At 37.3% G+C, this 20,289-nt stretch overlaps 1 protein-coding gene across 5 annotated transcripts in view; it reads left to right on the top strand.

Moving 5' to 3' along the window:
• Positions 1–19,974, top strand: part of OMA1 (OMA1 zinc metallopeptidase) — a 91,894-nt gene extending 71,920 nt beyond the window's left edge. For 4 of the 5 annotated variants that reach the window (XM_045064600.1, XM_045064596.1, XM_045064598.1 and 1 more), the window contains one exon: positions 19,520–19,974. In XM_045064600.1, coding sequence (XP_044920535.1) covers positions 19,520–19,732 — 213 coding nt within the window. In that variant the 3' untranslated portion in view covers positions 19,733–19,974. The remainder of the gene's footprint in view (positions 1–19,519) is intronic. The other variant, XM_045064599.1, reaches the window with a different exon arrangement.
• Positions 19,975–20,289: the final 315 nt, after the last annotated feature.

Genomic DNA, 20,289 nt, shown 5'->3' with positions numbered 1-20,289 from the left:
CCATGCATTTATAATTGGACAAAGTAAATGCATAAATCATTAATATTATAAATCTCATGAGTAGAAAATATGAGTGTTTAACATTGAAGTGAAATGTTGTTGTTGGCCAGTGTACACAAACATACACTGTTCACCTTACAGAATTTCATTTTGTCTGACATGGAGAGTGTTGAGGAAAAGGCAAATATCATAGCAGCTACTGTAATTGAATTGGCCTCTGAATCATATAAAGCCAGGAAGCCTGACAGTAACATTGTCTAAAACCTTAACAAAATATTATGGTTCATGGGATGTGTATCTACTTGAGGCTGAAGTGAATGGGCTATTAGAAAAAATTGCTTTTAGGGGGGAAAGAAAAGTATGATATTTTTAGAAAAATGTGTTAAAAAATGGAGGTGATTTTTTTTCTTGAAATGACTTGGCTTCTACTTTCGAAGGAAGCTTTTAATCTAATTATGAAGCTTCTCTGGCCATTAAGTTTTTTTCTCCTTTTTTTCTCTTTTTTTTAAACATAATTATTGTGGCTTATTTTTTATGAAAAAGTAATTGCTGCTTTACTTGATATGTAGTGCCTAGAAGAATCCTGATGTGTACCAGCAGTTTTTTCAAAAATACTTCAGTTGTTATCAGAATAAATACAGCCATTTCATAATGTATTGCTCTTTTATGTCAGGAGTGGTTGATTATAAAATTTATTTGAAATTTTTTTCTTATTTATCATTCTAGAGGAAGATTGACATGTGTCAAGGTGGTCTTAATTTTTAAATTTTTTGTATTTATTAAAATTCTTAGTTATTTAAATAATTAACTTTTTTTAGACCACTTCAGAACTATTCAGATTCCAATTCCCATTGCAGTTTATGAAAGGAAATGAAATGAATTAGAGGGAAAACATTTTTAGAGGTAAAATCATGACTTACACAAATATAAGATGAATAGTATCTCATAATAACTCTTATTCTGGGGAAGCCCCCCCCCCCCAGTTTATATTCTTCTAAAGGTAGTTAGGAGAGGAGCAAAATCTTCTCTTGAGGCCACAGGGTTTTATTGCCTTCAACTCAAAATAGTCCACATGCCAATAAGATTTTAACTTATTATTACTGAGAGAGCCAGTAATATGTTATAGCTGCTCTCTGGAAAATTTCAGAACCATAGGTACATAGACAATCAGGAATGCTGAACTGACTTTACAGACAGATGCAAAACTGATCTATTCATGAGGCAATGATCAATTGCATTCCACCAGATAGTTTGCCTACATTCCTACAGACATGTATTATTTGCATTGTTATTAGTTTTCTACAGATTATGGAGTTGTAAAACAGCTCTAAGGCCTTGAAAGGCAGAATTGACACTCAAGGATGCACTTGATAGGATATCCAGTGTTCTTTTTTGCCCACTTCAAAGTTTTTCACAATTTCTTCTGTTTTTATTTTCTGTGGTCATCCATTTGCCTTTCAAGTAAAGACACTAAATCAAATCATTCTGTCAGGCTAATATATAAACAGAAGTTTTTGTTTTGTTGTTTGTAAGTAGCCACATAGCCATTATCCTTATTGTATTTCTTTTCTGTCTCTTAAAGTAACAAACTACTATTCTCATTCATTCATGTTAAATTTGTTTCTAATGAGTTTTTGATTGACGGTATTGATGTTAAAATCCTAGGCTTTTTTTTTTCTTTTTTTTTTTTTTTTTGTATATGCTTGCCTACAGAAATTAAGGGAGAGAGCTTGAAGTGGGGTATAAAGGGATTGGTTTCATTTTTTAGGATGTTGGGGAGAAAATATTTTTATATACCTTCAAAGGTTCTTCTGGCTGATCTAAATTAAATTGACATGAAATAGATTAACCCGAGAAAAATGAGTTTAATTTTGTAAATATGGGAACCCCGCATACTTGAGAAGTTTAAAGACAGGTAAAGTGAAGTATATATGCCATTGTGTGCTAAGGAATGGGATAAGGCCCTGAGGCTTCAGAGGGGAGGAGAGCAAGTCACATGGCAATAAGAGGAAGAGCAGATACTTGGTAAGGAGATGTTTGCTCTTTCATACAGATGGGTCACTGAGATAAAATTTATTTCTGGTAATAACTCTTATTCTGGGGAAGCCCCCCCCCGCCCCAGTTTATATTCTTCTAAAGGTAGTTAGGAGAGGAGCAAAATCTTCTCTTGAGGACACAGGGTTTTATTGCCTTCAACTCAAAATAGTCCACATGCCAAAATGGCACATTTTAGGGAGACTTTTTCTGCATCCCTTCAAGGAAAAACATTTAAACCTTTCATGAGTTATTTTGAACTAAAATTATAGATATAAAATCAAGAATGGGGGCACAGAAATGCAGAAATGACAAGACACTGGAGGATAGGGAGGAAAAACATCTTTAAAAGAATTTTTATTATAGGGGCGCCTGGGTGGCTCAGTGGGTTAAGCCGCTGCCTTCGGCTCAGGTCATGATCTCAGGGTCCTGGGATCGAGTCCCGCATCGGGCTCTCTGCTCAGCGGGGGGCCTGCTTCCCTTCCTCTCTCTCTGTGATCTCTTCCCTTCCTCTCTCCTACTGTGATCTCTCTCTGTCAAATAAAAAAAAAAAAAAAAAAAAAAAAAAAGAATTTTTATTATAAATTTTAAAAACACATGTAAAGATAGAGAATAATTTGAATAATGTAATGAATCCCCATTTTCCACTCACATTCATTAGTATCAACCTTTTTGTATCTTCTCTTATTTTTTCCCATTTGTATTTTAATGTAAATGCCAGACAAGAAGACTTTCTCCCCAGTTACTCCAATATGATGAATTTTAGAAAGTGTACCATTTTCATCCACAATTATACTACTGTTCGTAAGAAAATTTACAGCAATTCCTTATTAAAAATTAATATCATATCCTGCCAATTTGCAGAGTTCTCTGTCTCAAAATACAATTTTCCCATTGGTTTATTCAAATCCTGATCTATCAAATGTATGTGTTGCATTTGCTTATTTTGTCTCGAGTCTCTTTGACTTCAGAACAGTGCTCCCTCCCTTTTGTTTTGTTTTTAAACATGTCATTGACTTGAATAAATCTAGCCTCACATTCTAGATTTATGTGATTGCTTTTTTATGATATCATCTAAATTGTGTAAAAAAACAAAAGTCAACTGAGTAAATTTGAAGACCAAATTGGTTTTATTCTGCAGTTCATGAATTGAGTAGCATCCTTCTAGCAATAGAAAGGAATTCCAAAAAATTGAATAAATTGGGAGATTTTTGTAAGCAGGAAGGGGCTGGGACAGGGAAAGAGGAGTTACTTCATCTTTCTTTGCTTGACTGAAGGGGTCTATCCAGCAGATTACCGCACTAAATGCTAAGAGGGAAATTCCAGATTTACTGGCTTAAGATTCCATTCTGAAAGTAGTTGAAACTGCAGTTAGGTTTGCTGTTAAGTCTTGGTTTGGTGATGTGGGGCTTACCCAAGCGAGTCTGTTTTGGGCCTATTATCTCTCTCTCTCTCTCTCTCTCTGCTCTCTCTGTTTTTGTTTTTGTTTTTTTTTTTTTTTTTAAACACTTGTTTCTCTGTATACCTGTAAGCAGAAGTTAAATTTTGGCAAGAATATTTTATAGGCAGTGCATCTATGCTTCATACTGTTTCACATCAGGATTCTGCTGATCTGGCTGCTCCACATTTAGTGATGCTTTATTTTGATCAGGGGTTTGGATGATGATGGCCTGACCCTTCCTTTGTCAACATGGTTCACCCTCATCTGGCCAGCAAGTGATTGCAGGGTAATGATTTAGCACTCCGTAAATATCCAGTTTTTCAGCAGCCTGGGAAGTTTTTTTGTTTGTTTGTTTTTTTATTTTATTTTTATTTTTTTATAAATATATAATGTATTTTTATCCCCAGGGGTACAGGTCTGTGAATCACCAGGTTTACACACTTCACAGCATCACCATGGCAAATAACCTTCCCCAATGTCCATAACCCCACCCCCCCACTCCCAACCCCCTCCCCCCAGCAACCCTCAGTTTGTTTTCTGAGATTAAGAGTCACTTATGGTTTGTCTCCCTCCTGATCCCATCTTGTTTCATTTATTCTTCTCCTATCCCCCTAACCTCCCATGTTGCATCTCTAATTCCTCATATCAGGGAGATCATATGATAGTTGTCTTTCTCCGATTGACTTATTTCACTAAGCATGATACCCTCTAGTTCCATCCATGTTGTCGCAAATGGCAAGATTTCATTTCTTTTGATGGCTGCATAGTATTCCATTGTGTGTATATACCATATCTTTTTTATCCATTCATCTGTTGATGGACATCTAGGTCCTTTCCATAGTTTGGCTATTGTAGACATTGCTGCTATGAACACTCAGGTGCACGTGCCCCTTCGGATCACTACATTTGTATCGTTAGGGTAGATACCCAGTAGTGCAATTGCTGGGTCATAGGGTAGTTCTATTTTCAACTTTTTGAGGAACCTCCATGCTGTTTTCCAGAGCGGTTGCACCAGCATACATTCCCACCAACAGTATAGGAGGGTTCCCCTTTCTCCGCACCCTCGCCAGCATCTGTCATTTCCTGACTTGTTCATTTTAGCCATTCCAACTGGTGTGAGGAGATATCATTGTGGTTTTGATTTGTATTTCCCTGATACCAAGTGATGTGGAGAACTTTTTCATGTGTCTGTTGGCCATCTGGATGTCTTCTTTGCAGAAATGTCTGTTCACGTCTTCTGCCCGTTTCTTGATTGGATTATTTGTTCTTAGGGTGTTGAGTTTGCTAAGTTCTTTATAGATTTTGGACAGTAGCCCGTTATCTGATATGTCGTTTGCAAATATCTTCTGCCATTCTGTCAGTTGTCTTTTGGTTTTGTTAACTGTTTCCTTTGCTGTGCAAAAGCTTTTGATCTTGATGAAATCCCAATAGTTCATTTTTGCCCTTGCTTCCCTTGCCTTTGGTGATATTCCTAGGAAGAAGTTGCTGTGGCTGGGGTCGAAGAGGTTGCTGCCTGTGTTCTCCTCAAGGATTTTGATGGATTCCTTTCTCACATTGAAGTCCTTCATCCATTTTGAGTCTATTTTCATGTGTAGTGTAAGGAAATGGTCCAATTTTATTTTTCTGCATGTGGCTGTCCAATTTTCCCAACACCATTTGTTTAAGAGGCTGTTTCTTTTCCATTGGATGTTCATTCCTGCTTTGTCGAAGATTAGTTGACCGCAGAATTGAGGGTCTATTTCTGGGCTCTCTATTCTGTTCCATTGATCTATGTGTCTGTTTTTGTGCCAGTACCATGCTGTCTTGATGATGACAGCTTTGTAATAGAGCTTGAAGTCCAGAATTGTGATGCCACAAACTTTGGCTTTCTTTTTCAATATTCCTTTGGCTGTTCGAGGTCTTTTATGGTTCCATATAAATTTTAGTATTATTTGTTCCATTTCTTTGAAAAAAATGGGTGGAATTTTGATAGGGATTGCATTAAATGTGTAGATTGCTTTAGGTAGCATAGACATCTTCACAATATTTGTTCTTCCAATCCAGGAGCATGGAACATTTTTCCATTTCTTTGTGTCTTCCTCAATTTCTTTCATGAGTACTTTATAGTTTTCTGAGTATAGATTCTTAGCCTCTTTGGTTAGGTTTATTCCTAGGTATCTTATAGTTTTGGGTACAGTTGTAAATGGTATTTACTCCTTAATTTCTCTTTCTTCTGTCTTGGTGGTGGTGTAGAGAAATGCAACTGTTTTCTGTGCATTGATTTTATATCCTGATACTTTACTAAATTCCTGTACAAGTTCTAGCAGTTTCGAGTGGAGTCTTTTGGGTTTCCACATACAGTATCATATCATCTGCGAAGAGTGAGAGTTTGACTTCTTCTCTGCCAATTTGGATGCCTTTAATTTCTTTTTGTTGTCTGACTGCTGAGGCTAGGACTTCTAGTACTATGTTGAATAGCAGTGGTAATAATGGACATCCCTGCCGTGTTCCTGACCTTAGCAGAAAAGCTTTCAGTTTTTCTCCATTGAGAATGATATTTGCAGTGGGTTTTTCATAGATGACTTTGATGATATTGAGGTATGTGCCCTCTCTCCCTACACTTTGAAGAGTTTTGATCAGGAAGGGATGCTGTACTTTATCAAATGCTTTTTCAGCATCTATTGAGAGTATCATATGGTTCTTGTTCTTTCTTTTATTAATGTGTTGTATCACATTGATTGATTTGCAGATGTTGAACCAAACTTGCAGCCCTAGAGTAAATCCCACCTGGTCATGGTGAATAATCCTTTTAATGTACTGTTGAATCCTATTGGCTAGTATTTTGATGAGAATTTTGCATCTGTGTTCATCAAGGATATTGGTCTGTAATTCTCTTTATTGATGGGATCTTTGTCTGACTTTGGGATCAAGTTGATGCTGGCCTCATAAAATGAGTTTGGAAGTTTTCCATATATATATATATATATATATATATATATATGAACAGTTTCAGGAGAATAGGAATTAGTTCTTGAAATGTTTGGTAGAATTCCCCTGGGAAGCCGTCTGGCCCTGGGCTTTTTTTTGTTTGGAGATTTTTGATGACTGTTTCAATCTCCTTACTGGTTATGGGTCTGTTCAGGTTTTCTATTTCTTCCTGGTTCAGATGTGATAGTTTATATGTCTCTAGGAATGCATCCATCTCTTCCAGATTGTCAAATTTGTTGGCGTAGAGTTGCTCATGGTATGTTCTTATAATTGTTTGTATTTCTTTGGTGTTGGTTGTGATCTCTCCTCTTTCATTCATGATTTTATTTATTTGGGTCCTGTTTCTTTTCTTTTTGATGAGTTTGGCCAAGTTTTATCAATCTTAATTAATTCTTTCAAAGGACCAGCTCCTAGTTTCTTTTATTTGTTCTGTTGTTTTTTTTGGTTTCTATTTCATTGATTTCTGCTCTGATCTGTATTATTTCTCTTTTCCCGCTGGGTTTAGGGTTTCTTTCTTGTTCTTTCTCCAGCTCCTTTAGGTGTCGGGTTAGGTTGTATATTTGAGACCTTTCTTGTTTCTTGAGAAAGGCTTGTACCACTATATATTTTCCTCTCAGGACCGCCTTTGCTGTGTCCCACAGATTTAGAACCGTTGTGTTTTCATTGTCATTTGTTTCCATGAATTTTTTCAATTCTTCTTTAATTTCCTGGTTGACCCATTCATTCTTTAGAAGGATGCTGTTTAGTCTCCATGTATTTGTATTCTTTCCAAATTTCCTCTTGTGATTGAGTTCTAGCTTCAGAGCATTGTGGTCTGAAAGTATGCAGGGAATGATCCCAATCTTTTGATACGGGTTGAGATCTGATTTATGACCCAGGATGTGGTCTGTTCTGGAGAATGTTCCATGTGTACTAGAGAAGAATGTGTATTCTGTTGCTTTGGGATGAAATGTTCTGAATATATCTGTGATGTCCATCTGGTCCATTGTGTCATTTAAGGCCTTTATTTCCTTGTTGATCTTTTGCTTGGATGACCTGTCCATTTCAGTGAGGGGAGTGTTAAAGTCCCCTACTATTATTGTATTATTGTTGATGTGTTTCTTTGATTTTGTTATTAATTGGTTTATATAGTTGGCTGCTCCCACCTTAGAGGCATAGATATTTAAAATTGTTAGATCTTCTTGTTGGACAGACCCTTTGAGTATGGTGTAGTGTCCTTCCTCATCTCTTATTATTGTCTTTGGCTTAAAATCTAATTGATCTGATATAAGGATTGCCACCCTAGTTTTCTTCTGATGTCCATTAGCATGGTAAATTGTTTTCCACCCCCTCACTTTAAATATGAAGGTGTCTTTGGGTCTAAAATGAGTTTCTTACAGGCAACATATTGATGGGTTTTGTTTTTTTATCCATTCTGATACCCTTTGTCTTTGGATTGGGGCATTTAGCCCATTAACATTCAGGGTAACTATTGAGAGATATGAATTTAGTGCCATTGTATTGCCTGTAAGGTGATTGTTACTGTGTATTTTCCCTGTTCCTTTCTGATCTACTACTTTTAGGCTTCTTTTTGCTTTGAGGACCTCTTTCAATATTTCCTGTTGAGTTGGTTTGGTGTTTGCAAATTCTTTCAATTTATGTTTGTCCTGGAAACTTTTTACCTCTCCTTCTATTTTCAATGATAGTTTAGCTGGATATAGGATTCTTGGCTGCATGTTTTTCTCGCTTAGTGCTCTGAATATCTCATGCCAGTTCTTTCTGGCCTGCCAGGTCTCTGTGGATAAGTCTGCTGCCAATCTAATATTTTTACCATTGTATGTTACAGACTTCTTTTCCCAGGCTGCTTTCAGGATTTTCTCTTTGTCACTAAGACTTGTAAATTTTACTATTAAGTGACAGGGTGTGGACCTATTCTTGTTGATTTTGAGAAGGGTTCTCTGCACCTCCTGGATTTTGGTGCTTGTTCCCTTTGCCATATTATGGAAATTCTCTACAATAATTCTCTCCAATATACCTTCTGCTCCCCTCTCTCTTTTTTCTTCTTCTGGAATCCCAATTATTCTAATGTTGTTTCGTCTTGTGGTGTCACTTATCTCTCGAATTCTCCCCTCGTGGTCCAGTAGCTGTTTGTCCCTCATTTGCTCAGCTTTTTTATTCTCTGTCATTTGGTTTTCTATATCACTAATTCTTTCTTCTGCCTCATTTATCCTAGCAGTAAGAGCCTCCATTTTTGATTGTGCCTCATTAATAGCTTTTTTAAATTTCAACTTGGTTAGGTTTTAGTTCTCTTATTTCTCCAGAAAGGGCTTTTATATCCCCCAAGAGGGTTTCTCTAATATCTTCCATGCCTTTTTCGAGCCTGGTTAGAACCTTGAAAACTGTCATTCTGAACTTTAGAGCTGACATATTACCAATGTCTCTATTGATTAGGTCCATAGCCTTCAGTACTGCCTCTTGTTCTTTTTTTTTTTGTGGTGAGTTTTTCTGCCTTGTCATTTTGTCCAGATAAGAGTATATGAAGGAACAAATAAACTACTAAATGGGTGGCAAAGACCCCAGGAAAATGCGCTTTAACCAAATTAGAAGACACCCCAAATCATGGGGGGAGAAAGGGGATAAAAAGAAGTGAAAAAAAAATTAGAAAAAGAAAACATAAAAAAGAAAAAAAATATATATGTGTATATTAGATAAACTAGTTAAAAAACGTTAGAAAAGGGTAAAAGTTTAAAAAAATTAGCAGACTAAAAAAAATTAAATTAAAAAAATTAAATTAACTGCAAGACTAACGAATCATGGGGAGAAAGCCATGAGTTCCGTGCTTTGCTTTTTCCTCCTCTGGAATTCTGCTGCTCTCCTTGGTAGGTGAACTTGGTCTTGGCTGGATTTCTTGTTGATCTTCTGCGGGATGGGCCTGTTGTAGTGATTCTCAAGTGTCTTTGCCCAAGGCGGAATCCCACGGCCCTTACCAGGGGCCAGACTAAGTAATCCTCTGGGGTTCTCTTTTGGGAGCTTTTGTTCCCTTTTGTTCCTCTGGCCCAGAGGAACCGAGAGCTCGGGGCCCCACTCTTCACTGCATCCTCAGAGAAAAGTGCCTAATTGCTCCCGTCTCCCTGGCCTCCAGCTGCGCTCCGAGCTCACCCAGCCTGTGACCAGTTCAAGGTAACCCCGAGCTGAGAGCTCACTCCTTGGCTCTGTCTCTGTAGCTGGCTTCCCCGGTCTAAAACTGCGAGCTCTGCGACACCTCAGATACCCCCGATCCTTCTGTGACCCTGCGGTACCTGGGGCCACACTGACCCCGTGTGGGCTTCACCCCGGTTTAGCCTCTGGAGCGATGTCCCTCAATGGAGCAGACTTTTGAAAGTCCTGATTTAGTGCTCCATTGCTCTGCCGCTTGCCTGGAGCTGGCGCTTTCCCCTGCGGTGTATCTTCTGGGAAGTTTTTTTGATTGACCGGAACTGTCATTGTCCTCTGACTCAAAAGGCTAACCTATGTGTGTGTCTTCAGGAGGAATCTATATAGAACAGTGAAGAAGGAACTCAGACCAGTCAAATGAAATCTAATGGAAAAAAAGATGTTACATCCACATTTTCTCCCATTCAAGAGTAGACTTAAGAGGTAGATAAAAGAGATTTTTAAAAAATCAGAATGATGATGAGTACATAAGAGTTGAAAAGAAAAACGATCATAGGTATTGTATTTAAAAGACATTTTGTGTATGAGTGTCCTTAACTAATAACACCACAAGGACCCTCTTCTAAACTAAATCTTCAAAATCTACAACAAAAAGCCTCTGGAATGCCCATTTTCTTCCAATAAGATAAGCTTCAAAGAGTAGAGAAATGTAAAAAAACAAATCTCAGATATATAAAAGCTTTCCTACATGGAAGAGGACAGCCTAGGTGCCCCCTGAAGCTGGCATGAGAAGGCTGATTTAACTATGCTGAAAGTGACAGAAGAAGAAAGAATGACTTTACAAATGTAAGATACATCCGTTCCAGAAAATTGCTAAACTTGTGAATACAGCAGACAAGCTGTAAAACTTTCAGTGGAGGCTGTGAAGAACAAAATTGATGCCCCAGAGCAAAGACTCATTGATGCTGGAGATAAAGGAACATAGCACAGCCAAATTAAAACACCCAAAGCTAAAATAAAGTCCGAAAAATGGAAGAACACCGAAAAGACATGAAATCAAGCTACACAGAACAATAGAAAGCAGCAGTACCTTCATTTATGTCTTAATTTCTTTGGCTATGGTTTCTATAACACATTTGATTTAGATAACATTTCTCAAGATGGGTTTTTAGAACCTCAGAGCATCATGCCTGAGATGCCCCGAAATGACAATGCTTAGATATTTAAATCTGCCAAGTGTTTAATCTTCACTGCAAAAATAGGATTTTGTAAGCTGCCAAGTGTAAAGAGAAAATATAAAGATGGATATGAGTAAGAATGATTTTAGATTTTACCTTTTACATTTTGGAGAAGTGTTAGAGTTTAGGGGAAAAGAAATAAAACAAAACATTGGAAATAATACACTTTGGTATGCATCTAGCCAAACCCACTTTTTTTTCTTTTAAGATAGAAGATCCCTTAATTAATATATGGAACAGATAGAACAATATATCAGTGAAGTACTTAGTGTCTGGAGTTCTCTTTCCAGAATTCATGGATGATCAAAAATTGGATAGAATTTATAGTTTAGTCTGTTTATGTATGATTGTGATTCTAGCTTGCACTGTATTCTTAGAAAACCATAGATAAAGTAAGGAACTAATAAAGAATTGAGTTGAAAGTATGATAAATAAGATTCAACTGACACAAAAAACTACATGCTAGGAAAAAGATGTATTTTTTTCCCAAATGTACATACATCTTTCAGAAAAATATTGGTCATTAACTTGGACAAAAACATGTATACTTAATATAAAAATGTTACGGTTTGATTATCAGAATATTAAAAATTAATATAACAAAAATTAAAATATGGGCAGCCCATGAAAATTAAAATTTTTATATGTATAAGACAAGAAAGAAATCCATAGCAATATGAAGATGCCTTAAAATTTAAAAAAGATTCGTAATGGTTTTGTCTTTTCATGGATTGCTGTCAAACCTATATGTAAGAAAAAAACAACAACTTTACTAATTTAAATGTCTATATTAGAAAAGAGAAAGGAAATTGAGACACGTAATATGCCCCAGACAGGGAAAATAAAATTAAGCAGGAATAAACAAAATTATAATAGTTGATTGTTTCGGAAATTTTGTCAAAGTGAAAATTATCAAATCGGTTAGTTAGACACTAAGAGTAAAAGGTAAATAGGATCAGGAGAAGAGCTACAATAATTTTCATGCAGGAAAACCAAAATACTTGAGAGAATGTTATTTTTAGGTAGGTGATGTTAATTAATGGCTCAGGTCAAAATTAGAAGTAATTAAAGTATATACATGCATGAGTGTGTGTATGTGAGAGAGAACTGCCAAAGTGGGTACAGCTAGAAGTAGAAATTGTAGCTAGAATGTCCCTCCTCAAATTAGTTTTTGAAGGAAAAGGTAAGGTTTACATAATTAAATCAAATAAATGAAAACAACTGTATCAGCAACCCAAAGTCATAACACATTAGCAAAGAAAAGAGCGTCTAGCCCTGATGGGGATTTACTTGGAGAATTTTTTGAAAGTTTAAAGAACAGTTATTTGATGAATAATTAACTCTAGCTTCAAAATATAGAAAGGGATATTGTTAATTATCTGATTCATCCTATGAACATTTTGTTTTGACGAATTGATAAAAATACCACCTTTAACAGAATTTATAGACTGGGGCCATTAACCAGCAAACTATACAGTACTAGGTAATAATAATTATTTACTTGGAGCAAGTAAATTATCCTCAGATACATGGGTAGCGTAATAAAAGCAGTGCTGTTAACACAGAGGAAGGAACTCAAGACTCATTTCTGATTCCTTCTCTATATCCTACCCACAAGAAGATCTTGTTTACTGCCCCTTCTCCACTACCATCATCCCTCATCTGAATTAACTGCGGTCATCTCATATTTTAATCTCCCTCTTCCGTTTTTCACCTCATCCCCTAACAACAGCATGTTTGCAGTACAATAGCCAGAACCATCTTTTAAATGTCATTTCCCGGTGTAAAACCTTTTAGTGGCATCTCTCGAATTCAGGATAAATATCCAAATTCCCCTCTGTCTTTAAGTCAGGAAATTTGGCCACTGCTTCCTTCTTCAACTTTTTTCCATGTCCCTCTCCTCCAGGTTTTCCTTGATTGCAGGTATTTCACACTGAGCCGGTTTCCTCATCACCGCTCCTCTACTTGCTGACTTCTCTGCTGAAATATTCTTCCTCAGCTCTTTTTACCCAAATGCCATCTCTCTTCGGAAGCTTTCCTTGATTCCTCCCGTCTCAAATAGCCCTTCTTCCATGTAGTCATGCTCTAACACAATACATGGTTTTGTCTCTTCATGTACTTAAGTACAATGATCTTGTTTGCTTTATTTATTGTCTGTCTCCTCCTCTAAGAATGTAAGGCCCTTGGCTTACTGCTGTCTCCCTAGTGCCTGTGACAGTTTCTGAGATGCTTGATGAATATTTGTTACATGATTGCATGATAGGTCATAAAGCAAGAGAAGTAAAATAATACTGGGTTAAAAATAGGAAAACTGGGCAATGAATGCAGTTGAGTAGCGGTTACATTCCCTCATGGAAATTTAGCGTGTAGCAAACTACACACTAAACAGTTGATTATTAGAAAAGGTTGCTTATAGGAAGTAGTATAAAAATAGCAGTGGTCTTGGGAGCTTTGGGTTTTAGTTCTGATTCACCCACCTAACTTTGAAGAAGTTACCTAATCTAACCTTTAGGTTTTTCACCTGCAAAATTGCGATAACAGCATTTCCTGGCTGTTTGATGTGCATACGTGAGTGTTTCTATGGGTAAGGTCCTGCCTCCTTCCCTCTTTCCTTCCTTCCCTGTCTTATAAGACATTTTAATGCTAAACATTCTACATTGGGCCAAGATTTCAAAAGTGCTTCATACTATTTTACCATTTGAGACAACATAAGTAAAATACCTGGCATAGTTGAAGGCACATAGAAAGTGAACAGTATATGTTCATTTCTTTCACTTCTAGTGGGAATCTGTAGGCTAGCCAATTCCATATTTAATTCCAGTCTTCCTTCAGATTCTTAGAACTGTATGTTTTTGCTATTAGAGTACATTCTTGTTTTCCTAGACTCTCAACTCTTAAGAGTGTTTTCCCTATGACATTTATCATAATGATTTATTCAAAGCTTGTGTTCTATAGGTGTTTCTTTAAAATTCAGCATGCATTTATTAAGTACCTGCTATGTTCAGTGCGTAAAATTAAATTGCAGAAAATAAAGGCAATGGAAAGGCATATTCTAGTTGTAATATGTTTGTAATAAATGCAGCACTCTACTACAGGACTTTGATATAGTGGGGGAAATGGAGCAGAGGCAAGGGGTATATCAGATGTTTCTCCTGTACCCTCTGTGAAATTTTATTGTGAACCTAAAACTGCTCTTAAAAATAGTCTTTTTTTTTTTTTTTTTTTTTTTTTTTGCCTGGTTAAAAAGTATCATTTATTTGTTAGCATCTTTTTTTAAAATTTAAATTCAATAACCAGCATATAGTACAACATTAGTTTTTGATGTAGTGTTCAGTGAATCATTAATTGTATATAACCCCCAGTACTCATCACATCGCGTGCCCTCATTAATACCCATCACCCAGTTACCCCAGCCCCCGACCCATCTTCCTTTTCACAACCCTTAGTTTGTTTCTCAGGGTCAGGAGTCTCTCATGGTTTGTCTCCCTCTCTGATTTCTTCCCATTCAGTTTTCCCTCTCCTCCCATATGGTCCTCTGTACTGTTTCTTATATTCCACATATGAGTGAAACCATATGATAATTGTCTTTCTCTGATTGACTTATTTCACTTAGCATAATACCCTAATAAGTGCATTTAATAAGATAGATCTGAATTTATAAAAATAAAAGATGTTGACACCCTGAAGTGTAATAAAATAAATGTGGAAAGGAAAGTAAAAAATAAAATTACCAACATATTTGATAAAATCTTTCTATGGAAAATAGATGAAGATTTGATAGAAGTGTGTAAGGTCTGTAATATAATTTTGTTTTGATAGGTAGTTGGAGGAGAGAAACAATTAAAACATGTAGAAATATGAGGAGAAAACCTTTATGAAGAATATATAGGAAGGGAACATAGCTTAGACATCTCAAGGACTTTTTTTAAGTAAAAGATTTACTTAAGAAAGTGTGGTGCAAAAAATAATTAGTGCAAAAGCATTATAGTCTAAAAGCATCAAAAACAAAAACAACAGAAGTGGGTTCTAATCCCTTTTTTTCTAAGTCTTTTTACTTCTATGCCTCCTTAATTTTTTAAATTTATATTTATTAATTTTTTAAGCTATTTTAAAAAATTTATTTAGTTGACAGAGATCACAAGTAGGCAGAGAGGCAGGCAGTGAAAGAGAGGAGGAAGCAGCTTCCCTGTGAGCACAGAGCCTGATGTGGGGCTCAATCCCAGGATCCTGAGACCATGACATGAGCTGAAGGCAGAGACTTTAATCTACTGAGCTACCCAGGTACTTCCTTTTCAGACTTTTTTTTTTTTTTAAGATTCTATTTATTTATTTTTCAGAGGGAGAGCGAGAGCGAGCACAGGCAGACAGAGTGGAAGGCAGAGTCAGAGGGAGAAGCAGATTCCCCACAGAGCAAGGAGCCCGATGTGGGACTCGATCCCAGGACGCTGGGATCATGACCTGCGCCGAAGGCAGCTGCTCAACCAACCGAGCCACCCAGGCGTCCCCTTTTCAGACTATTTTTAAGAGCAGTTTTAGGTTCACAATAAAATTTCACAGAGGGTACAGGAGAAACATCTGATATACCCCTTGCCTCTGCTCCATTTCCCCCACTATATCAAAGTCCTGTAGTAGAGTGCTGCATTTATTACAAAAGATGAACCTACACCAACCCATCTTTATGACCCGAAGTCCCTAATTTATATTAGGTTCACTTTTGGTGTAGATTCTGTGGGTCTTGACAAATATATAATGACTTGTATTCGTCACTACAGTGTCACACAGAATAGTCTCATTGCCCTAAAAATACTCTGCCTATTCATCCCTTTTTCCTTGATTAGCCCTGACAACCATGGATCTTTTTAGTATCTCCCATAGCTTGCCTTTTCCAAAATGTTATGTATGTAGTAGGAATCATATACTATATAGCTTTTTTAGATAGATCTTTTTTTTGCTTAAAAATATGCGTTTAAGTTTCCTGCATGTATTTTTTTGATAGATCATTTCTTCTTTGCAGTCAATAATATTCCATTGTCTAGATGTAACACAGATTATTCATCCATTCACCTACTGAAGGACATTTGGTTGCTCCCAAGTTTGGGCAGTTATGAATAAAGCTGCAGTAAACATTTGCCAAGCAATTTTTTGTTCCCTGCCAGTCACAACCTCTCTGGGGTTCAATTTCCTTCATCTCTAAATTGTAGCTGATGATTTATAAGGGTTCTGAGGTTGGAAATGATATGGTTATCTAGATAACAGTCATGAAATCTTATGTTATACTGATTATGAATAACTTAGGTAGGCCTGTATGCTGAAGACATAAGTTGGTAAAGCCTTTCTGATAGAAAGCAGTCTGGTCCTATAGAAACTAAAATTATACTCTGTTCAGATCGTTCTATTTTGGAGGGTGTACTTCAAGTAACCCAAATGGACGTTATAACATTTTTTCTTTAAGTGAAGATTTTCATAGTGTAGTTAATTTTTTTAAAAAATGTTTAAAGATTTTATTTATTTCTTTGAGAGAGAGAGAAGGAGTGGTGGGGAGGGGCAGAAGGAGAAGCAGGCTCTCTACTGAGCAGAGAGCTCATGTGGGGCTTGATCCCAGGACCCTGAGATCATGACCTGAGCCAAAGGCAGATGCTTAACCCACTGAGCCACCCTGGTGTCCCTATAGGGCAATTTATTAAAGCTAAATAAGATAAAACAAAACAATGGAAGCAATTCAAGTGCCCAGAAATGAGGAAATGCCAAGTAAATTGTGTGAGGGCAGGGATCATGACTATTTATTCAGACTAATGTGTGCCGAGCACCTCACTCAGTGTGGTGTTCTAAATATTGGCTGAATGTAAAAATACTGAAGAAAGAACTTAGGGGAGAGAGAAGATTCGATGGCATTCTGCTTTTCCCTTCATTTGCTGCTTCGCATCTCTCTTTGCTCCACTCAGCTGTACTAGCTGTTACCTGCCGGACTCCACACTTGCCCCTTCAGTGACCCCAGGAAACGTCTTAGGTATGTGATGTAGTGGCCATCACATAGCAGCTTCTCCTTGGAAAAGGACATCACCACGGCTGTGGAGGAGTTAAAACAGAGCAGCCTGTGTGTCCCCATTTTGCCAGGGCAGTCTCAGTCTGTGCCTGATGTCTCAGTGTAAAGCTTAGGAGCAGCTCCACGCGCAAAGGTAGCTGGGTTCAGATAGTAGGGTGCCATTTAGCTGAGGCTCTTTCTGTTGACTTCAGAGCTAGAGTTGTGAAACATTTTCTTGATTTTCCAGTTCAGTTTACTTTAATGAACATTTTCTTTTAAAGCTCAATGGATGATTGTGAGCTGCAAAGAAAATCAGATAAGGCCCTGTCACCACAGAATTTTCCTTTAATGCTTTTCCTCGATAGGTTATCTTGGTAACCCCTAGCCTCCTTCAGAATCAGGTGTTCCTACATCCAGGCTCCTTCTATCACCTCATCCTTTTAGAAGACATTTTTCTGGCTTGCTTCTGGCTGCATGCCTTCCTTTCCTGTGGAACTTAAAGGAATATTCCTAAGAACCTGTGCCCCTACCACATGGTACTCTGGGTATTTGGGATAATGGAATTCCTTGCCCAAACACATTTGAGCCTACTTCTGGGGACTTGTGGATCTCTTCCCTTGGATATATGCACACAAGGCCCCTCTCAGTGCCCGCTAAGCCAGGGATGGGAGGAGACGGGAGTGGATGGCAGATTAGGGACAGGAGGTAGGCAGACTTGCTGCAACCTTATACATTGCAATTCAAGAATCTAATTTTTACCTGGACTTCAGGGTCATTTTGAATGTGTATTCCTCAAAGTAGTGGTTTATTAGCTTGACTTACCACTTTTAGATATTTAAACACATGGTATCTGAGCTTCCATTTACATTCTTGCCATGGACCCCACAAATATCGGGAGTAGGCCCACTCACGGTAAAACCTAAAATCCTTACCATGACACAAGACATCCTATATAATCTGCTCCTGCCCCTGCCCTGCTTGGCTCCAGCTGTGTTAGATTCCTCACTGCTCCAGAACAGCATAGGTGTGCTTCTGTGTCAGGTCCTTGCACTCCCCGCTGCTGCTTCTCGGAATGTTCTTCTTCCAGATATCCATGTGACCTCATGTCTTTCAGGTCTCCCCGACTCCCCCTCTCCTCCCTGTGGCTGCCTTCAAGCAGCACCTCCTCCCCACCACCATCATTACTTTATCAGTGAGACCTCCCCAGGCTAATCTTTCCTGAATTTTATTATCCCCACAAACAATGACTGTCTCCTTCCCTGCTTTACTTACTTCCCTTAACATGCATCACTATAAAAAAGTTAGAAGTAATAAAAAATTAAACTAGGTCCCTTCCTAAATATCTTTCTTTTAACTCCTCCTTAGATATAAAATGTTTTTTCCTTAAAAATTTTCTATTTTAGGGGCGCCTGGGTGGCTCAGTGGGTTAAAGCCTCTGCCTTCAGCTCAGGTCATGATCCCAGGGTCTGGGATTGAACCCCCCATTGGGCTCTCTGCTCAGGGGGGAGCCTGCTTCCTCCTGTTTCTCTCTCTGCCCACCTCTGCCTACTTGTGATCTCTGTCTGTCAAATAAATAAATAAAATCTTAAAAAAATTTTTTTTCTATTTTACTTTTTGTGTTTTAAAGTCATTTATGTAGCCACTTTAAAGGATAACCTAGATCTCCTAGTCTACTTTTTTAAAGCTGCAGTCCCCCTATTGTCATACCCTCAATTTTTTAAGGGTAACCATTGTCAGCTCTCTTAAATGATTCTTTTAGTATTTCCCACCATATCTACATAACAAACATACTTCTATTGCTACTTCCTAGCTTTTCAATTTTAGGCATTACCAATCTACTTTCTCCTGTAAAGAATGAGAACTAAGGTTTCCTTTATCATTGGCATGCGTGCACGCGTGCACGCACACACACACACACTATCCAACTCTCCCTCTTCCCAGTATGAGTTGTGATTTGGGGTAGATCAAGATTCATTGCTTTTTGAACTGTAAACACCAGTCATAGCTGAGCCATGTTGTAGATTATGATTACTTTTCCTCTAGTACTTTATTCTTCCTGGAATTAAAAATTATGATGGTTTTGATTTGCTTCCTTTTCTGAGTTATTAGCATCAGTGCTCCCTCAGACTGCCCTAGTTATATGTGTCTTCTTTCAGTATGTTCCCACCTCTGGTTTTTTTTTTTTTTTAATTTAATTTTATTTTTTCAGTGTTCCAAGATATCCAAGCTCCAAGTGTGGGTTATGTACCACACCCAGTGCTCCATGCAGTTGTGCCCTCCATAATACCCACTTCTGTATGCTATTGTTTTCTATTGAGTCCTCAGATCTTTTAAAATCTGGATGGGTGTTCTCACAGGCCCCATTTGACTGAAATCATAGAGACACCTCTAAAAAGGCTTGCCTATAAGACATTTGGCAGTCACTGCAGATAGAGTTGTTTGTTTCAAATACTTACTCTGTGAACAAACAATGAAAATATAACTCTGTAATAAATTTCTGTATGGTTCTCTTTCATATGTTATGATTAAGATACCTTTTATTTCAAAAATACAGAATGTATTTTTATATTTCATTGTTTTACAAAGAGCATTTTATTTAAATAAATATATATGTTTTGTATATATATTTTGTTTAAAATAAATAAATTTAAATAAAAAATATTGTACTGTATTCTTTATTTATAGGCTCTTAAAATTAGAGAGATCTGTAATTGCCCACCACTTTCTGGACCAGACCCTCGATTACTCTTCAAACTCAGCATGAAGCATTTCCTGGAAGAATCGGAGAAAGAAGACCTAAAAGTCACTGTCGAGAAACAGAAAATGGATACTCTCACCATTCAACAACAGAAACAAATACCCTTAACATATATAGTTGAGAAAAGAACTAGCAGTTGAATTAAAATTTATGAGACACGGGATATATGAAGAATGCAGCGGTCCTTACCATTTTTATGTTATTTTTTTAAAAAATGATGTTTGAAATTTAAAAAATGTATATTCAGGGTCAAATCATGCATATTACAAGTATAATCTAAATTCTTCTAGGTATTTTCATGAAATATTGATGTATTTTAATCTATTTTAAAGTATCTTCAATGAGGAAAGTGTCACAGAATAAATTTATATTACACATTTTACTCTGTCTCATACTTGCTTTTCATTTGGAAGGCAGACCTCTAGTGGATGAGAAATCAGAATGTGCAATAATTCTTAATGTGGAGAGAGTTCCAGCCGAGCCTAAACTGGGGTTCAGAGTCTGGGTGCTTATGATGAACTGGGAAACTGACAATCTGAAGCATGTGTTTGCAGGAACTGATTTGCTCTGGGATAGGATTATGTGGAATAGGGGACCTTGGAATGGAGAATTTCCTGGTCCTCGCATAGGGACTCTGAGGGGGAAAGGGCTACACAGGCAGAAGCTAATGAAGCTGTTTTCATAGGAGGCAAAAGTA

The sequence above is a fragment of the Mustela putorius genome, unplaced genomic scaffold (genome assembly GCF_011764305.1).
Source record: "Mustela putorius furo isolate JIRA1106 unplaced genomic scaffold, ASM1176430v1.1 tig00003853_pilon_pilon_pilon, whole genome shotgun sequence".
NCBI classification, from domain to species: Eukaryota; Metazoa; Chordata; class Mammalia; order Carnivora; family Mustelidae; genus Mustela; species Mustela putorius.
The sequence above is the reverse complement of the archived record's forward strand: the minus strand, read 5'-3'. Positions and strand labels throughout refer to the sequence as shown.